At 36.3% G+C, this 19,671-nt stretch overlaps 1 protein-coding gene across 8 annotated transcripts in view; it reads right to left on the bottom strand.

The window, feature by feature from the left end:
* Positions 1-18,884, bottom strand: part of ATP11A (ATPase phospholipid transporting 11A) — a 103,158-nt gene extending 84,274 nt beyond the window's left edge. For all 8 annotated transcript variants that reach the window (XM_072412134.1, XM_072412152.1, XM_072412143.1 and 5 more), the window contains exon 1: positions 18,503-18,884. In XM_072412134.1, coding sequence (XP_072268235.1) covers positions 18,503-18,541 — 39 coding nt within the window. In that variant the 5' untranslated portion in view covers positions 18,542-18,884. The remainder of the gene's footprint in view (positions 1-18,502) is intronic.
* Positions 18,885-19,671: the final 787 nt, after the last annotated feature.

The following is a 19,671-nucleotide window of genomic DNA, read 5'->3' as shown; positions in this document are numbered from 1 at the left end:
TGCAGTAGTAATAAAGCAAAATGGTTGTATGGTCAAATGGTGGTAGGAACGCAGCCATGTAGAAGTACAATAATAAGAAAGGAAAACTACTTCAAATCTGACACTGAACATATCAGAAAAAAAGAAGAAAAAAGCATAAGCATTAAAAGTATATCAAGGGAAAAAAAAGAAACCCATTTATGGAAACCATGTACATTTCCCCATGTTATATCCTCTGCTACTCAATTTCACTACTAGCATAATCGCAGAGATACATTTGAATGAATAACACCATGGCGTGGTACATACACATTTGGAGTAGTTTGCTCTCTCTGCTTTGTATTATTCACCTCACATCGTGGTATCATAGCAATTTATTTATCATGTTGGAGGGCAACAGGGGACAGCTATGTAGAAATAATGTTAGGAAGTTGGAGTCTAGTAATGTCTTAAACCGGATACATTTGGCCTGTGCCAGAAGTGTTCCCATCAGACATACAGGAAGCACAGGCTGATACAGACATCTTATTAAGTCAATATCTACTGTAGAATAGCCCGTAGGGTTGACATGTTCCAGACTTAATCCTGTCAGGGCCTTTTTATTTTAATTTAATCAGATTCTAGGGATCAGATGACAAATATCAAATTACAGCTATGCTTTTCAATTCAGTTTTTGCCATAATTTATTATTTAAAAAGAAATTATTTAGTGGCAGAATTTTTGATGTAATATATATATATAAATATATACACATATATTGTAGACCAACAAATCTACAACAGAATGGACGAAGATGTTGTAATGGCTCAGTCATAGTCTTGACCTTTACCCAATCGAAATGCTGTGACGGAACTTCAAGAGAGTTTTGCATTAACAAATGCCAGCAAATTTTAATGAACTGAAGCCATGTTGTAAAGAAGATTGGGCCAAAATACCTCCACAAAGATATACAGAAAATGATTACTTAATGTCATTGCCGCTAAACGAGGTTCTACAAACTACTTCACCAACTAGCAGATGACATTGGTTAGAACCTAAGATTTTATGGTACCTTCTCCTAAAACAAATAAAAACAATTTAATATTTCATATAAGAATTGGTTTAGGCACGTCTCCGAGAGCAAACCCTGTACAGCTTGAAGGGGAAAGCAGCAAGTTTTTTCATCTCCCATGCTCCATTAGCAGCACATATTCATCTGTTCACCTGTTCAGCTGCCAGGATGAAAAATATGTTTGGTTCTTCTAGTTATGGGTAAGCACGTGGCTATCCCCAGAGTCTGAGCCAATTGTAGGGTGGTTTCTCCTGCTTACAGCCAAACAGAACAAGAAGGAAGCAAAGGATATACAAATCTGTGCTGTTGGGGTGAGGTATTAAAGTGAACTTGTTTCTTTTCATGTAGCTTCATGTTAAGTCAATGAAACATACTATTGTCTTGTGGGTGGAGTTTGCATACCTGAAATAGCATGCTAAGTCTCAGCTCTATGTAAAAATACTCTACATTCTGAATTTCGGGTGATGAGAACAGTCAGGAACTTTGAAGTGATATATATATATAAAAAGGGAAAATATATAGTGATATATATGATATATGAACAGTAATAGAGGATATTTAACTTCATATCTAACTTCATATCTAAGGATATTTAACTTTAGGGCAGCACGGTGGCTCAGGGGTTAGCACTCTGGCCTTTGCAGCGCTAGGTCTTAGGTTCGAATCCCAGCCAGGACACTATCTGCATGGAGTTTGCAGGTTCTCCCCCGTGTCTGCGTGGGTTTCCTCCCAAAACATGCAGTTAGGTTAATTGTCTTCCTCCTAAAATTGACCTTAGACTACATTAATGACATATGACTATAGTAGGGACGTTAGATTGTGAGCTCCTTTGAGGGACAGTTAGTGACATGACTATGGACTTTGTACAGCGCTGCGTAATATGATGGCGCTATATAAATACTGTATAATTTTATTATCTAACATAACTGCAATTAATGGTGTTGGGAAGTAATTTTTCTTTCTAATGAAATGTAAAGTGCAAATGTTTTACTTGTGTTTTTTGTCTGCTTTTTTCCGGATCTATAGATTTATGTAGGTAACACAATTTACAATTCATGTGACTCATTAAGTACCTGTCTTAATGCACTTAAGAGTGACCATCTATTAAACCATAAGCTGTTTAAATATATTCAAGATACCAAGTAACTCTAAAAATGCACCCGTGTCTACTTTTTCTTCTCTGGTCTTTAACAGCTGCCATTCCGATTTTTTTTTTTTTTTTTATTCTCAATAACAGGAGATGTAGTAGATTGTGAAAAAAGGTAGTGATCTGCTGCACACTTCTATTTGATTCAATATGTTTGCTGCCAGAAACCTAATAATATGATTCATATGCTGTCCTACACTCATTTAAATATTGGAGATCACAAACTGTTAGCAGTTAGGGTTCTTTTACATCTAATAATAGAGTAGAAAAAGGGTATAAAATGTATTTAAGTAGATATGGGGGAAACTGAGTGCAGGCCAGTATTTACACTTACAATGATTCAAAAAGCTGAAAATGAAGACACTCCTAATCACATTTCATAAATAAATCTCCTTTAAAGAGTGGACCTTTAGGCAGAAAAAATATAATTTAGCAAAAAGGGGGGCACTCTTCATCTGGAGGTAAAGTGGTTTAATATTCACATACAGAAGGGGTTCTTCACAGTAAGGGTTGTAAAAATGTGGAAAAGATTCGCTCAGGAAGTAGTTTTAGCAAGCTCAATGGTTTCTAGAATAGAACTGGGTAATACATTTTTATCAGTAATGACAGTAGGAACATTGGATCTAGGGAAAAACCAACTGTCTTAGGTGATCAGGAAGGGATTTGTTTCCCCTGTTGCAGCAAATTGCTTTACAATGTGTTTTATCACTTTCCTTTGGGTCAACATGAATAAAGGTTTCTGAACAGAATTTGAAGCTTTCTAATGAATGTTTTTTTTTAGCTGAACTTGATAGACTTGTGCCTTTTTACCTTGATTAAGACCAAGCATTTGGACACACACTGTCCCTTTAAGATGAAAAGTAAAATAAGTAAAAGAAAGTGAAAAAATTAAAATTTAGAATGTGCAAAAACGTTTCCATAAGGGGATTTCATATGAAAGTGCTTATTGCATAAGTGTGAAAGTAGAGAATCAAAAGGAACTGACATAAGTTTTGTGCTCATTTTATTATGGTTCATGAACTTTAGGGCAATGAACTTTAATGTTAATGTTCTATACCTAACTAATGCTGTCATCCAAAGTTCAGCTAACGATTTTAGATGTTATATACTGCTGTATTGTTGTACCTTTTTAATTAATTTATAAAAAAAACATTGAAATATAAGTAATCCACAATACAATGTGATATTTCAAACCCCAGTTTCAATATAAAAAAAAAATTATTAAAAATATGTACACAGCATAGAAACTCCTTTGGTTTCATGCTTGTGAAACGCTTATAATAGCAGGGCTTCAAGAAAAGTACCGACCTCTAGATAATAATAAGTTATTGGAATATCAAAGGTAAAGCAAGTCCCCAAGGTAATGTTGTAAAATATTAAGCCACTGGTAATATACTTTCAGTCTATGAAAAGGTTGTGTTGTGGAATAAGCATCATTTCCAAACTAGAGAGTGGGAGAATGTGTGTACTTCTAGATTAAGTAACATATCTCTGCTAACCAATAAAAGCTGAATAGGTTCTACATTAAAATCAAGACACAGCTTTGTATGTTCCTCTACCTACTGAACAAGAAGAACCTAATAATATTAACACAACATTATTTTAAGGGGCATGAAGTATAGAAATGATAAATATCTCCTATTGAACAATAAAAAATTGCAGGAATTTGGCAAATATTTTAACACAGTGTGGGAAAGTGTCTTCAAAATGAAAAACAAAGCATAGCATGTTAATAGAGACCTCAGCTTGATACATAATATAAAAGCATATTTGAAAACATTTTGCTATTCTATTACAGTCATGGACATTACCACACACATTTCTTGCTCTTGTCATATTCTGGAATTCAGAATATGGCTCTTAGATCTGACACATATGTGTTCCTTGTCATTCTTTCATCACTTTAAATCTGTTGCCTGCCACTATAAAATGTGCATGGACTTTAAAGAAATATCTCCCTGTGTTCGTTTGTTGTTGGCACATTACAGAGTAAAAAAGATTACAGCTGGCCCACCCCCTAAACATACTTGTGTAACTTCCTATCATTTGTTTAAATGATTGCAAATCTGAGTGTTAAAAAGAAAATTGAAGGCAAGTGTGCCCACTAATGGTTTTCTCTTGTTAAAAGCAAAAATTAGGACCTCTCCAGCTGATAAAGAAGCAATGTGCTGGCTTTCCAATTTTCCTCTTACTTTATACAGCTACAGTTCAGAAAGCATTTTTAAAAAAAACCTAAAACCCAAATAGTGTCACTAAAATACAGATGTAATATACTTATTTTTATTCTTTTATTCCTTCTATTTCCAATCTTTTTAACAAAATTAGAGCCTACTAAGAAAAAACTTTACAAAGCAGAGAATTCAAAAGAAAATTATGAAGCAAATATATCAAACTTGCTGCATTCTCCAGAGGTACATACATTATTTACATAAACCTTTACATACCAAAAGTCAATAATGCAAAATATACTGTGCTGGGAATACATCACTAAGCTCCACTTTAGCTGGCAATCCAATTCTTCTCTGTATACAAGGCTTTTTCATAAAGCAATGGTTTGCTGTACTATTTCAGGCTCCATTTAAGGTTCCTTTCTGCAAGCTCTCTTGTGTAATGCAATCCAGAAAATAAGTCAGCTAGGCATATCTAGCATGCAGCAAGACGTGCATAAACTGTCTAGTGGATATTCCTCTGGTAATTGGGATATTATTATTTCTGGTAATGCACTAGGGCTGACACACATATTGGTCGAGAATAAATGGGAGCGCAAAGCCTCCTGGGATACCTATGTCAGGCATCCCGGGAGGCTCTTAGGCACATACGCAGAAGGAGCCTTTTTTCACAAAAAGAAAAATTTGTTGATCTCACGCTTGCGCAGTAAAATCGGCAATTTTTTTTCCATCCTACGTCACCCGATCTCACGCCTGGGTCGAGTGACGTAGGAAGAAGAACAAGAACAAGAAGATGGCGGCGCCCGAAGCACTGGTTCCGGGACGAATGCCGGGACGGCACGAAGCTCGATGCAGGACACCCCCGCAGTGATCGGACTGACCTGCGTGATTGAAGGTAAGGGTATTTTTATTTATTTTTTGGTCGTTTTGGGTTTAGTTTCTCTTTAAACATACATGCTTGATTGCACAACCAAATCCCAGCTCCTACTTATTTAATAAAAACAAAATAGCAATACAATGTTTTTTTGCCCAAGTAAGATCAGCCCAAGTAGCCCAAGTTTTTTTATTCTGTGATTTTAGTTTTTAGCCTTTAATTTTGAATCCAGCCCTCAGTTAGTTAATGACTTTGGTTTCCAATGCCTGTTCTTATATGATTTTGTCCTTCCTGAATTACAAAATTTATATTAATTAATATTTAAATATCCTAAATATACAAATTTTTCGCCCACAAATCCATTAGTGATTTCTGTCTTCCCTTAAATTTTTTGAGAAGTATATACATATACACACTATAGCAGAGCTCGGCAACCTTTACTATCAAAAGAGCCATTTTGCCCCCTATTCCACTATAGAAAAATACTCTGGAGCCGCAAAACATAACACAGCTTATAAACTTTTAAGTTTTAATCTTTTTTTAAGTTTACCTGTTACAACAACAGAATACAACAAACAAAATTGCAGTGTGCATGTGGCCTACTTTGAAATAAATTAAACACTGAACTATGCAAGCCTTTTTGAGTCCTGTACACAAAGTAGACAATTTGACAAATCTTTAAATGCTTTCCAAATTTGGAAAGCATTTAAAGAAACAAAACAATGGTTTTGATTGAATGCAAGAATAATGTGGAGCTTTACTTAAGTGGGATAGTTAATCTTATTTTATTACCCATTATTTTATTAAATTCACTGTGATCATGATCAAATTCATATGAATATAAACTTATTTATTTAAATGTATGTTTATCATGATTCATTATCCCAAGATCAAGGCATAATTTATCAGATGACTAATACATGATTAGTTGATATATAACTGAACAATCCATAATAGCAAATTTAATTTTTTTTTTTATTAAATTCATGAGGATATATAATCAAATTCAGATATTAAGTAATTAAATTGGAGTGCATGATCAAATACCTCTATACCTTAAGACATTAAAAAAATCAATAAATGCATTATGATGTTGAAAACTTACTTTTAAAATGTTTGTTGCCATTATGAGCTCCTGGCTCTTGTTAGTGTAAGAGCTGTGCATCTTCACTCAATGAGTAGCTGCCCTTAAATGCATCCAGTCCCGTGTCCCACATGGCGCTATGATGCGCCTTGATGTTTGTATTCAGGTAAGCACCTTGGAACACGTGGACACGGGACTCCAATCAGAGAGGGACTCTCTTGAGTCCCGTGCTGATGGCTCCGCCCCCACCAGGGACGTCCTGGAAGGGAAATCCCTCCCCTCCGCAATGCATACAGAGGAGAGGGAGTGTGCCCTTACCCTGCCTGCGGAAGTGTCAACACAGGCCACTGTAAATAACCGTTATTCTTTTTTTTTCTTTTCTCAAGGCCGAAGGGAGCCACAACATGGAGGCTGAAAAGCTGCATGCGGCTCTGGAGCTGCGGGTTGCTGACCCCTGCACTATAGTATACACAGGCTATATAATGTATGGTTGGATTGTGGTTTGCTGTTTAAACAAGTAAATGTTAGCTCTCTTTTGCCCAGTTAACTACATACAAACACCGCACCCACATAAAATATGTTATTAGATAATTACTAGTGCCAAATAAATAACTCATGGTAAAAATGACCTAAACTTTCTGAAACATGTACCGGTACATGCATATGTAATGCATACATCATTTATGCTACATGGTATATGTACCTATCACAGAGTAAACTACTACTAGTATACAAAATGTATAGGACATTTAAATATTCATGCAACTGATAAGGTGATAAGAAAAAAAATGTTATTTGTTTAACCCAGCCCTAGGGAACATTTAGCTCCCATGTAACAGCTTCTATACACTAAACTAAACATGAAACAAGAGTGTACCTTTTTTTACCTCCATTTCACTTTAAAACACAAAAAATGTTGTATACTTTATAGCCCAGTGTTTCTGGACCTTTATAATATAGGGGAACCCTTTGAAATAACTTTCAGGTTTCAAAAAAGAGCCTGAGAGGCACAAACTGCTCTTTACTCAAGGAACCCCTAGCAACTTTTGGAGGAACCCTGGCTGAGAAACACTGTTATAGACATTTCCTCTAATTAGTTACGCATAAACCATAATTTGAGAGAAGTTGTTATAGTGTAATGGCAGTTTGGTAAGTTGTTAAAAATTATTTCCTGAGGAACACAAGTGACAGTTTAAGAAAATGTGCAGGTTGGTGAGCATATGCAAAGTTCAATAAATAGTTTACTTATTATGCAACATTCAAATGTTCGTCAACCCTGACCCTCATAAAATCTTTGATGAACAGAAGGATTAGTTCATCTGAGAACTTCCCTCTCCATAAACATTAAATAACCAAAGGCAAATGCTTTTTGGTAATGTGACCAGCATTGGCTGAATGCAAGAATAGTATTAAATAGGATAAGCAGCCAATAGACATGGAATTGCCAAATCAGACTATGTTTATGGGAACAGTCAAACATATGTGCAGCATAGTTCAGACATTAAAATTGCCTTGATTGATTACGTTTTTCCATGAGATAAATGACACCAGCAGTGCCTGCTTGCTCCACTGACCATCCTGCTTTCAGTGAGAAATAAATTAAAAAATTGTCAGCTATGACCTTGCAAGTTTACAAGGTACTTTGCAACACTTTCAAGATATGCTGCCCCAAGGCTGACTGCCCTCTAATGACTACGAGCAAATGTATTATTATTATTAATATTATTATTAAACAGGATTTATATAGCGCCAACATATTACGCAGAGCTGTACATTAAATAGGATTCTATTTCATATTTTCTTTCTGCAAAAACTAAATTAAATAAAATATATGACTTCTAATTGAGACCCTATTTATGTATTAAAATGTTTCAGAGCCTTCACAAAAACAAGGCCGCCAACTTAATAAAGTATTGCTCTGGTTAAACAAGTAGATCAATTGCCAACAGCATATAACATTTCTTTTTAAGTAGCAAAACGCTTTAAGTATGTATAAGCTTTGTTACTGAAAACAGAGACGACGGATTCAAAACATCAGACGCAAGTGAAATGCATTTCAGGGACTGGCACCAAAACATATCCACCGGCAGGATTGGCACTGCAATTCTAGTCAGTCTTTTGCATCCTGATTAATGTTTTATACGCTTTCTGCAGAGTCCATGAACAGATGTGCATCTCAGGGGATTGTACCTGACTTCTTCATAGAGATCTAGAGAGGAACCTAATTGTCCTTAATCCTCTGTGTAAAATAGGTTAGAGCAAATCCTCTTTCTACATCGGCTGGGGGATTAGTCAGCACCACCAGTAAATAAAACCACTACTTTGTCAAAGCCTTGCTAGACAGGTATCTGGGAAAAATGAAGCATAAGAGTAAGCAGAAAATGGACCACTAACTCAATTAATTTTCACAATATTGATATTCTAATTTTAGGACACCATCGTGAATATAAAGAGCTTCCTGCTTAAACAGCAATTTTAGGTTATGCAAGCGCAGTATTATAACATTAAGTGACTTTTCATCTATACATTCTATAGGCATCACTTTGCTGCTATATATACTAAACCTGCAACTACAGAGGTTTTAGGTACAAAATACCAACAATAAATTCAGTAAAATTTATATGGCTAATGATTTGATCAAGACACTACAAAAAGGAAGAGGAGCGGAGGGAAGGATGGATGAGTCTGGCAGCAGCATTCATAATAGATTGTAGAGGAGAGAGTCGGGTTAGTGGAATACCAGCGAGGAGGATGTTACAGTAGTCCAGACGGGAGATGATAAGAGCGTGTTTTGAACATGTTGAGTAGGTGAAAGTGACAGGACCTGGAAATGTTTCGAATATGGGGGGTAAATGAGAGGGCAGATAGAAAGGTGACACCAAGACAACGTGCCATTAATTACCTGACTGTTTGCAACTTTTTAAACTTTTGGGTTCAGTTCTGTGTTAATATTAGAGCTCAGAATGGAGGAAGCAAATCATTTATTAAGAAGTGCTAAAAAGGAACACACTGCTTATCATTCTGCTGCGTATTTTATACTGTCCAATCATATGCATCATATGCTGGGGAAAGGGACAAGACCTAGTTGTATTATTTAACTGCAAAAGAGAAAAGTCAGGTTTCCAGGCTGACTGTGTTGTCTGTCAGGACTGTTTGGCAGGAAAAACATCTTTTATAAGTGTATTTCATGGGTATATTTAGCTGTTTGGCTTTAAATAGACTGATGTATACCATACATGTACATGTGTACCATACACACCAGACTTCTGTATACTCTACCAGACCGGCTGGTTGTTGCCTTGCAGTGGACTTGTGACTTCTCTGGCCTTGGGGTGATATGTATTTGTCATAATCTGTAACACATTTATTAATCATTTCAGTATACCAGCACACTAGCCTGGCTGTCACATTTTTAGTCTAATTGGTCATGCTCTGGTTTGACCCTGGACTGTTTCCTGCTCAGTATTTAGCTGATGACCATCATCCCATCTGCTATTTCCTCTGTATCTGCCATCCATTGTGTCTTTACATATCGGAGACATCTACTACCATGAAATTCCAAGAAATTATAGATGTCATCTCTGACTTGTGTGCTGAAATAAATTCTGCTTTATGACCAAGGAATTATGCAAACTAGGGGAAAAAAGATGAATCCTTCCATGTTTTTTTTGGAATGCTTATATATGCATTGAACTCCCATGAAACATTGCCTTGTTTTCTGCCCTACATGACACTGTTGTTTATACTAGCCTTCCTAGCACCAACATGGTGTCATTGTTTGATATTGAAGAACAATAAATGATGTAGAGACAACAGCAATGACATCCAGCCATAGCCACAGAAGAATTGTAAGTGTGTGAACAGAGGTTGCCATGACAACAGAGGAAGGTAGTGTAGCCTGTGGGTAAATGAAAGGGAATCTTGTCTAAACCCAGGAGAACTGAGAAACAATTAATAATTAATATGTTACTACATTTGTACAGGAAATCTATTTTAAGATTACAGATGGAGTCGTTCATTTTTACATATTCCAGAAAAGCTGGGCAAAGCTAATCTCTTAGCTGCCAAACCGGTGGAGAAAACAAACTTTGGCAGATCTGTGAGCAGTTATATCAGGCAAGGAGGATATAAATATATCATAATATAATCATATCATTATATGAAGAATTCTTATCTTTGCCCTCAACAGATTTTACAGTAGTGCAAGACTTGGAAATATATGTAATATGCTGCTCACAATAATGGCAGCATGGAATTGGGGTGCATACACACAGTCACTGATAATCCACACCATCAGGAAAACTATAAGGAACATGGAGCACAAGAATGGCTCAACCTTTCTTAATCTTGATGTCCTTTCCTTACTGATAGACACAAAGTATGGTTGGATTTCATTTTTTAGTAATCAGTGCTGATTGGTGAAAAGAAGACTTTTGCATTATTTGTGGCATCTCGCTAAAAATAGCAAGACGAAAGTAGAATTCTTCATATATCTGCATCTTCATATCGTATGACCAGACCATTGCTGCATCTACTCCGCTAGGCTTTAATAATGAAACAGTAAAAAAGCAGTGGGAAACTGTATCCCAGGTTATCATTCATCACCAATCACAGATCATTATTCATTAATGGGATTTTTTCTAACATGCTATATTATGGATATGTAACAGGGCATATCATGTCATAGCATTTCATACTTTTTTCTCCCAATGGCACACAGGCTCAAATTCACCCTATTAAATAAGATGTCTGGATACTTTAGTGCAGTTACCCAAAGTAAGCGACCACATTCTATTTGTCAAATTAACACAGAATGAATGTTAATTGGTTGTTGTAAGATACTGAACCTCAAAATGACCTTCCATTAAATTATATGGAATATAAATATATATATACAAAATACAGTTGGATTTATTTTTTAGTAAATAGTGCTGAATGGTAAAAATACCTTTGCATTTCATGTGTCATCTCACTCAAAATTGCAAGACAAAAGCCTAATTCTTCATATATCTGCATCTTCATATCGTATGACCTGACCATTTCATGCATCTGTTCCACAGGGCTTTATTAATGATACAATAAAAAGCAGTGGGAAACTATATCCCAGGTTATCATTCATCACCAATCACAGATCATTATTCATTATTGGGATTTTTACTAGCATGCTATATTATGGATATGTAACAAGCACATCATTTATTTTGGAGAAACCTTTCATACTTTTTTTTCCCCCAATGACTCGGGCTCAGATGGACTTTATTAAATATGGGGTTGAATACTTAGGTGCAGTTACCCAAAGTAAGCGACCACCTTGTATTTGTCTAACTAAAACAGAATGAATTTCAAATGATCATTATATATATATACACACACACACACACACAAAATTAATAAATTACTCTATTATATACATAAGCTTTGTACTGTAACAATGCTGGTTAAAATTACTTTAATGAATACCAACAAAACACACCATAGGGCTGTTTTTAAAACAGTAAATCTGACATTCACTAAACATTCTCTGGTGGAGAATCTTCCAGGTTCATGTATTTTTAATGTCAGTGATTCAAATCCAATCCTTAACTCGTATTCAAGAAACTGAGAAAGAACTGAAAATATTTCACTGTAAAATGAGCTTAGTAGAATGCAGAAAGACGCTAAGTGTTAAATGAAAGGTGGCAATAGGCAGAGACTAGAATTTGATTATATTTTATTGTGGGATTGTGTTTATGCTGTTCACGCCTTTTCAGCCTTGATATCCCTCATGTTTTCCTGAACTGAAATTTGGCTTTGAAAAAATATTTTAAGTATAGCAAATAAAATGTATCATCCACTTATTCTGTATTCCTCTCCACAATACAATTAGGAAATCTCAAATTGCACTTGTAAAAGAATGTTTGTGCTAGAACAAGGTTTTGTAATGCTAGAATTTCATTTCAAGCACTACACATTAAATTGAATTGTACTATATTTCCTTTTGTTTTCAAAGGCATTGAGTTACAATTTAAACAGCATGGCAAACCCAAAAGCTCAGGTCCTGTTGCAATTTGGAGATTCCATAACACTTGAGTACCTGACATACTATTACCTGTAATGGTGACAATAAAAGTTCTACTTTAGTTATCGGTAGAACATGGTGTGGTGGACATCTGGCATCTTATAAGTCTTTGATACACCAACAGTGGGGTGTTCATGTTCAACAGTACAAAACATATAAAAGTAATCCCCTAAAAAAAGCCCCAAGAGGAGAGCAGATCAAGGACCTCAGGCACAGAGTTTTGCTCAAAGAATCCCTAAGAGATGAATCATAGCAAAAATGATCACTGACAAACAATGAAAGCTGAAAATTACATTTAAATAAATCCACATGAAAAAAGCCCCATAAACAACACCTTTTAACTATGTCATATTCATTGCAGGTTGGTTAGATTTTAGACAACAGATTTTGATACATTTTAAATAATACCTTTGTAAAAGGAATCCTTTACTGAAGGCTGTAGTTGCTGACCTCTCTTTCTTAAAAATGCTTGTTACTTGCCAATCATGATTTTCTAACGGCTTCAGTGAATCACTAACCTGGAATCAGTATGTAGACCAGAAGTATTGATTTACTGATTTCACTCTGACTCTCTAATCATCTCAGCCAAACCGCAGATGTCTTCAGACTCCTAGTAGTCATTGCTGGCTGTCATTTGCAAGCTAGACATATTGAAAAACTTTTTTTCTTAATGATGAGGACATCATCATCATAATTACAAAAGTAATTCATAGGAAAACACAGGGTTATTCTGTATAAGGCAAGCTTTACACTAAATATGGCCCTGGGCAAATGGGGGCAGGAATGTATCAACAAATTATAATGCCTAAAGAAAGTAGAAAAAGCAAGGTCTAAAGAATGCACAGGTCATTAATGGATAAGGAAAAGGTTTAGTAATAATACAGCTTTCGCCCTTTATATTCCCAGCAACCATAATATTTTAGTGGTGGTAGAACTGCTCCCTTTAGCAGTAAAACAAGATAAACCAATCAACCTTTAACTGAGCAATCCATGACATTTAATGCAATCCCATGTTCAAATGTTTAGCCCTATCAGATCAGATATGGAGAGGATAGCTTCCATATTAGCTGAGTAGAGAGGCTGTCCCTGGTAGGAACCAGACAGTACTATCCAAACACTAGTCAGATTGAAGGCAGGTCTGGACTTCCTGGTAAGTAGGCTATAGTCATCCAATACAGGTTCTCTTTAAAAGATGAATCTGATTTAAAAATAAAAATGTATACATGCATGATTGGAACATATGAATGTATGAGTGAGGGTTTAATGTTTGACCATTATTCAACCATGTTTTCTGTAGTTCTAGGCTGGAAGTCTGGCAACACTAGCTGATTTCCAAAAAAATGGTATCTAAAATTACTGGAAGCTTGTGCAAATTACTAGTCTCTGTTAAACTAATACAATAGCAAAATCAATAGCTTAGCATAAACCTGTCCTTAGATGAACATGCAGGCAGACAAATGCTAGTTCTCTGTCTGACCTGCTGATCTTTGGCTTCAATACTTTCTGATTCACCGGAACAAGCAAGCAAGTCAGAATTTACAACTTTTCACAGACTTCACACACTGCATATTTCAAGTCAATGCCCCAAAATAGGAGGATCATCATGCCAAATAGGAACCTATTATTTTTTATTGAGGTCAGAGATAGCATGCCACTATACTGATATACAAACAAGTTTCAATGTGCTTATTTAAACACATCCTTTTCCATTGTGCTGGACAATCATATTCACAAGTTGGAGTGATTATTCTTGCTGTTTACCCCAGGTCTGGTACTGGTTCACCCTTCCCTAAAATAACAAGATGTAAATGGTCAGACTATTGCAGATCTAATGGTAGGGTGATACCTTGGTGGTTTTTGTGTTACTCCAGCACATAAAGTTAAAGGTGTGACTTTCAAGCACAGCACTGCAATAAATAATTTACAAGGAAGGGTAAAGTCATTGAGTTTTAGACAAGAGTGGTATTTTATTGAATATTTTAAGTGTTTAATCAAAAAACAGCACAAAGGAAAACAAAATTAATCTATTCTTTTAAAGGACTTAACAATCTAAATGTGAAAAAGTACGAAACATTCTAAACTGTATGGTTTTAGGAAATTCATTACGCATATTCTGCTGAATATTGCTACTGAAACCCTCTGAGCGTAACAAGAAACCAAATCTCCATATTTAGACTCCTAGAACTTTCTTCTTCTAAAGTAAAAAATAACGCTTCCTATCTAAATAAAAATTAATATAATTAAAGTCATGAAAATGTTAGCTATGGATTAAGATTATTGTAGAGTTTTTATATAGGTGGATATAAGCAATAATAGCTGTAATCAATATACATGCTGAAAGTGAAGTAATGCTGTTCTAATACATATTAATGAATAAATTAGTACTAAGAAAACTACATAGTGATCTTCAAGTATCATTCCATTCCTTCAGAGTTTGCATTAGCAGTTCATGCCAGCTGTCAAATGAGGATATCTGGGTACAGATGGCACAATAAACGCAAGCAGTGCTCTAGATTTGAAACATCTCCTGCGATTATCAAGCTGTTTCTGAATTCCTAGAGACCAATGACAATTTTCTCACATAAGAAGAGGCGAATATTATCAGAGTAGAGTAGATACTCCAACTTTCAAAATGTTCCTAAGACTGGGGCTGAATTACTAAATCTTCAATGGAGATCTATTATTCAGGTTGTACAAGGGTAGAAAAAAGAGGATAGGAGATCTTTCTACATAGATATCTTCATATATATATATATATACTTGTCTTTGAGCAGCCTTTTTGTATCTTCAAAGAAGACAAGTCAGATAACCTTGCTCCTAAAGTTCATCAATTTTCTAGTTTTTTTGACAAGGGGTTACATAATAAATCTCAAAAAGCCAATTTTCCTCTATTCAAGTTTCTTGTGATTTACTGTGGTTACCTCTCCACCATATTTACATCTTTACTGAAACAGGAAACAGCTTTCGTGTTTTTTCCAGCAACCATTCAGCAGGGGTGACATGCATGGGTGTTCATACCAAAATAGAAAGCCAGCAACAAGAGCAGGATGACATTTATACAGATTGGGTAGAAAGGGTGAAAGAGGGTCATGAATAAATTGTAGAAAGAGAAATGACAGTTATCAATTCACCCAAAAATCATATTTAGTATTTTTCATTTGCACATTTTGGACAACTGAAGTAAATATTTAGCCAGTTTATTTAGTGGAGATTCCAAACTCCTTTAGTAAATGAGTTTTAGTGTGTAAATCAGCCTATCTTGAACATTTTAACAGGGGGAATACATTAAAAAACTTTCATCTCTGCTATATTTACTATATCCACAGCTCACTTTATATTAGTTATGTGTTCAGTGGTAAGAATGTTTCTTACATTGCCGGCCATTGGGAAGAATGTCACCCTTACAGATAGCCAAAAAGATCATTGGTGTCACCTAAACTTACCTGAGAGACACAAGGTGCCCATGGCTCAAGAAACCTCTAGCAACCTCTGGAGGAACCCTGGTTGAGAAACTCTGGTTTTGATGAATGTATTACTTCTGCTGTACTGTTTGCAACCCTTATGTTTATTTTTTTTTTTTAAATTGGGAAAAACAAGTGATATTCGGCATCTGTATCCCCAAACTAGTTATGGGGTTTGTCAAATTGCATACAAAAAATTTTTCAAGCTGGAGGTACCTTTTGTTTCTTAAAAGTTGAAATGACATTGCTTTGTTACAATTTTCAATATGAGAATAAAAACTGTAAGAACTGTAGCATCAGTTTGAAATCAGAGATGCTTCTGATCTCATTCTGAACTAAATTTCAGGTGCATTTGACCTGCAGTTGACCTACTTCAAACAAGTTGAATTAAATTTGAAAAGGAATACAAAACCTTCTTAAAACAATGAAAAGCCATTCAACACTAGGCCCTAATCATGTGTGAGACACTTTAGTCAGTCTCTAAAAGGATGAGGTGAGCAACAAAACCCTTTTCTGCCAGAACAAGAAATGAACTACAACCTCTGTAATTATTATTGTAAAGGAGTATCACTCCATACTACTATATGCTTTCTTTCTGTATTTCTTTTATAAGCTCTGAAACATTAGTGATTATGCCCATAAAACAGTGGTTAGAAGGAATTTTGCTTTGTTTTATATCCTTCATATTATATTTAAAGGTGTATTATATAAAGGATGCCTATTAACACTTGCTATTAACAGGATTCTAACAAAAAGCCATTCATCCATAATAATGGCACAGACAACCACATGACAGTCTCATGATAGTAATGAGTTCAGCTTTGGGGCCAATAATCCAGAGAAAGATCCCTACAGAATACTCAGCTACCTAACATTTCTTCTTTGGAATTATTACTGCTGTGAATTCTGAAACTCTGAATTATAAATGACAGTAATGAAACTATGTCCTATATAACACTGGGTTTGTGTAAGATGAGTGTTCAATACGCTAAAATAAATGGGCCTTCCAACTTTTAGTGAGTACAGATAGCTGGATTTTAGCATTTTTCTGCATCATGTTATTTTTATTACTGGAGAAATATTGATTAAAAAGTACTTTGCAGACCTTCCCAAAATAAACATTCACTGTAGCGTCTGTTCTAAAAATCTGTCTGTGCTGGCCTGGTAACTCTACAGTAGATCAAAATAAATAAAATGATAATAGGCGATCATTTATCATTCTGACCTAGTAGCTTAATCAATTTATCATTTATAATTGAAGTATGGAAGAACAAAGAGGAGAAAGCAGCCAATGTGCCTGTGACTTGGTTTTCTATTTTATCCAAGGTCCACATCCAGAATTTCTAGTTTATGACAAATGCAGATTCTATCCAACCCTCCAACAGGCAAATGATCAAGATGGTGGGACTGATCCTGCAGAATGGACACCATTGCCCAACTGTTCTCAAAAGTAAAAGAGAGCTTCAATTGCTGGTATATTTTCTTTTAAAGGTGCAGATTTTAGGGTTTTGTACTTCTACCGACTTAAATCAGGCCAAGTCATCCAATTGACACATGCTTGATCTAGGCTAGTGATATCGAGGAAGGACGGAGATAACAGCCTGAATCGTAAACCTTCACAAATACTCATCAATGGTAGCTTCTATATTTCTCTCCTAGAGACTCCTTCATGTTTTGGGGGGTGTCTATTTTGTAAATATTGCTAAACGCTTATGTATTATAAGTATGCATATTTATAAGGTGATATCTTTTCATCTAGTATGATTGGCAGAATAAACAATTACATTTTGACTACATCTATGTGAGCCACAGGTTATTAATTATTAAGCTGCTGTTACTTGTGGTATAGATTTACTTACATCTATGATACAAGAGGTATAAAGTATACCTAGAGCCTTCTCTAAATTCACTTTATTTGTTTATGATTCAAATACAATATTATTGTTCATTCATCAAACAAAGTTATTCTGTGAAAGTGATCACTGACTTTAATACAAGTCATAGGACATCAGGCACCTTGTGAGCAATCACATTTTAATGCACACAAAGGCTAACCAAAATGAAAATACAAGCAAACCATTGTTTGCATGGAATGGGGAAGTTTGCAAAGGTCCCAGAGACCAGGAACCAAAATAAACTGTTGGAGATTATGTTCTAAATCATCAGGTGGAAATTACAAAATGCTCTTACACCTGTGTCTTACAAAAATAACATCTCTGACATTATGATCAAAACATCAATGTGCTTCATAAGGGAAGCAAAGATTATTCGCCTTGGGACACAATCTCAGCTCTGTAGCTTTAGGAGTGAATATTGGGAATTTTTGTACATGTTTTTGCTTGTTGTGTTGATGAATAGAGTGGATGAAGTTTGAGGAATTGACACAAAGAGCTGGGAGACGAAGGTACATAAAAATGCCTGTATAGAAATTCATTTTCAAGGCTGTATGTAAGTCACCAGTGGGGTCAGGTTGGTGAATGGTGGCCACTGCAAGTCCTGAAGTTCATGTAAAAGTGCCATCAGAGTACAAGGCAAATGTTGTAAAGTTCAGTGATGTTTACAAGGCAGGATCATTTGTAATCTCCATGTCTATGGCAGTCCTTACACCTATTACTGATATCAGGAGATAAAGGGAAGCACATGGGAAGACACTGATTACTAGACTGATTACTAGACTTACATATCTGTTGATGAGGCTTCTCAGCATGCTGCAATCCATGGCTAGTGACACCTCCTAGGAGCCCTACTGCTTTATACTTCATCCATGCACCGGCTGCGAGGGATTTCACGATCAGTGTTTGTAGAAACTCTTCTTATTATAATGTCCGTGTAAGAGATAGGGGAGCTTCACATGGGTTGTGTTAACAAGTGCTGATCGCAGATTAATTGTTGTATTATCTCCACTCCATGTACTGATCGCTGGGTCTCTGGCATTGGGATTTCCTTCATGAGATTCGCCCGATGTGTATGTTTGGTGTTGCTATTCGTCGGTTTGGCAGTGGAATCATTCTGCTTGCCCCCTCCTGTGGATTTCTAACTAGATGCCGTTTGATGATCAGTTCTCTCTCGCACACTCACACCCCTCCCGGCTCATGTCACAGCCCCTCCCAGTCCTGGCTCTCAGCTCCTCCCCCTCTCCGCTGACACTCATTCTCTAAGCCTAGACGCCCCGCCCACTCCTGTGTTTCCTGTCACTATACCCCGCCCACCTCTCTATTTCTATATCAGACACGCCCCCTGTCCTGCCCCTCTTCATCAATGTGCTGTAGTGCTGGCATCCTGTGCTATTTTTATCAGGCCACTGATCCAGCTGTACAATGATCCCTGTGCAGCATTATCACACTTACTGCCTGTGTTCAGAGTGTAAACACACAGGGGTCCATAGTCATACAAAGGCTGGGTTACTTGTGTCATGGAGCTATTTATGGAAGCCTGTTTTTGTGATTGCTGTACACATGAATGGCAGATGAGTCAGCCATGGTGGACAATCTCCTGTCATTGTGTGCGGCATCTCTGTAATTAGGATCTTGTTGTGACAGGGAGGGCTGCATACTGCATGGAGGAACATGTTGCTGCAATCCTCTGCTATGAAGGCCTGGGGGGCGGCAAACCATTTCATGGTGGGTACAGGGACAAGCATGGGAAAAGCTGGCTGCACCCTAAGGCCAGACCACCCTAAGGCCAGACCACAGGGTGGGTGGAAAAGGTGGCGCTGTTGGTGCCTTAGCAAGAGTAGTGATGGTGGTAAATGGACAAGCAACCTATACTGCTGATATAATCTGCAACACATATATGGGGCACTACAAGGAAGAATGGTTCAGATATACCTGTTCACCTTCCAGCATCAGG

This window comes from Pyxicephalus adspersus, chromosome 1 (assembly GCF_032062135.1).
Source record: "Pyxicephalus adspersus chromosome 1, UCB_Pads_2.0, whole genome shotgun sequence".
Lineage (NCBI taxonomy): Eukaryota > Metazoa > Chordata > Amphibia > Anura > Pyxicephalidae > Pyxicephalus > Pyxicephalus adspersus.
This window is presented reverse-complemented; position numbering and strand designations above follow the sequence as displayed.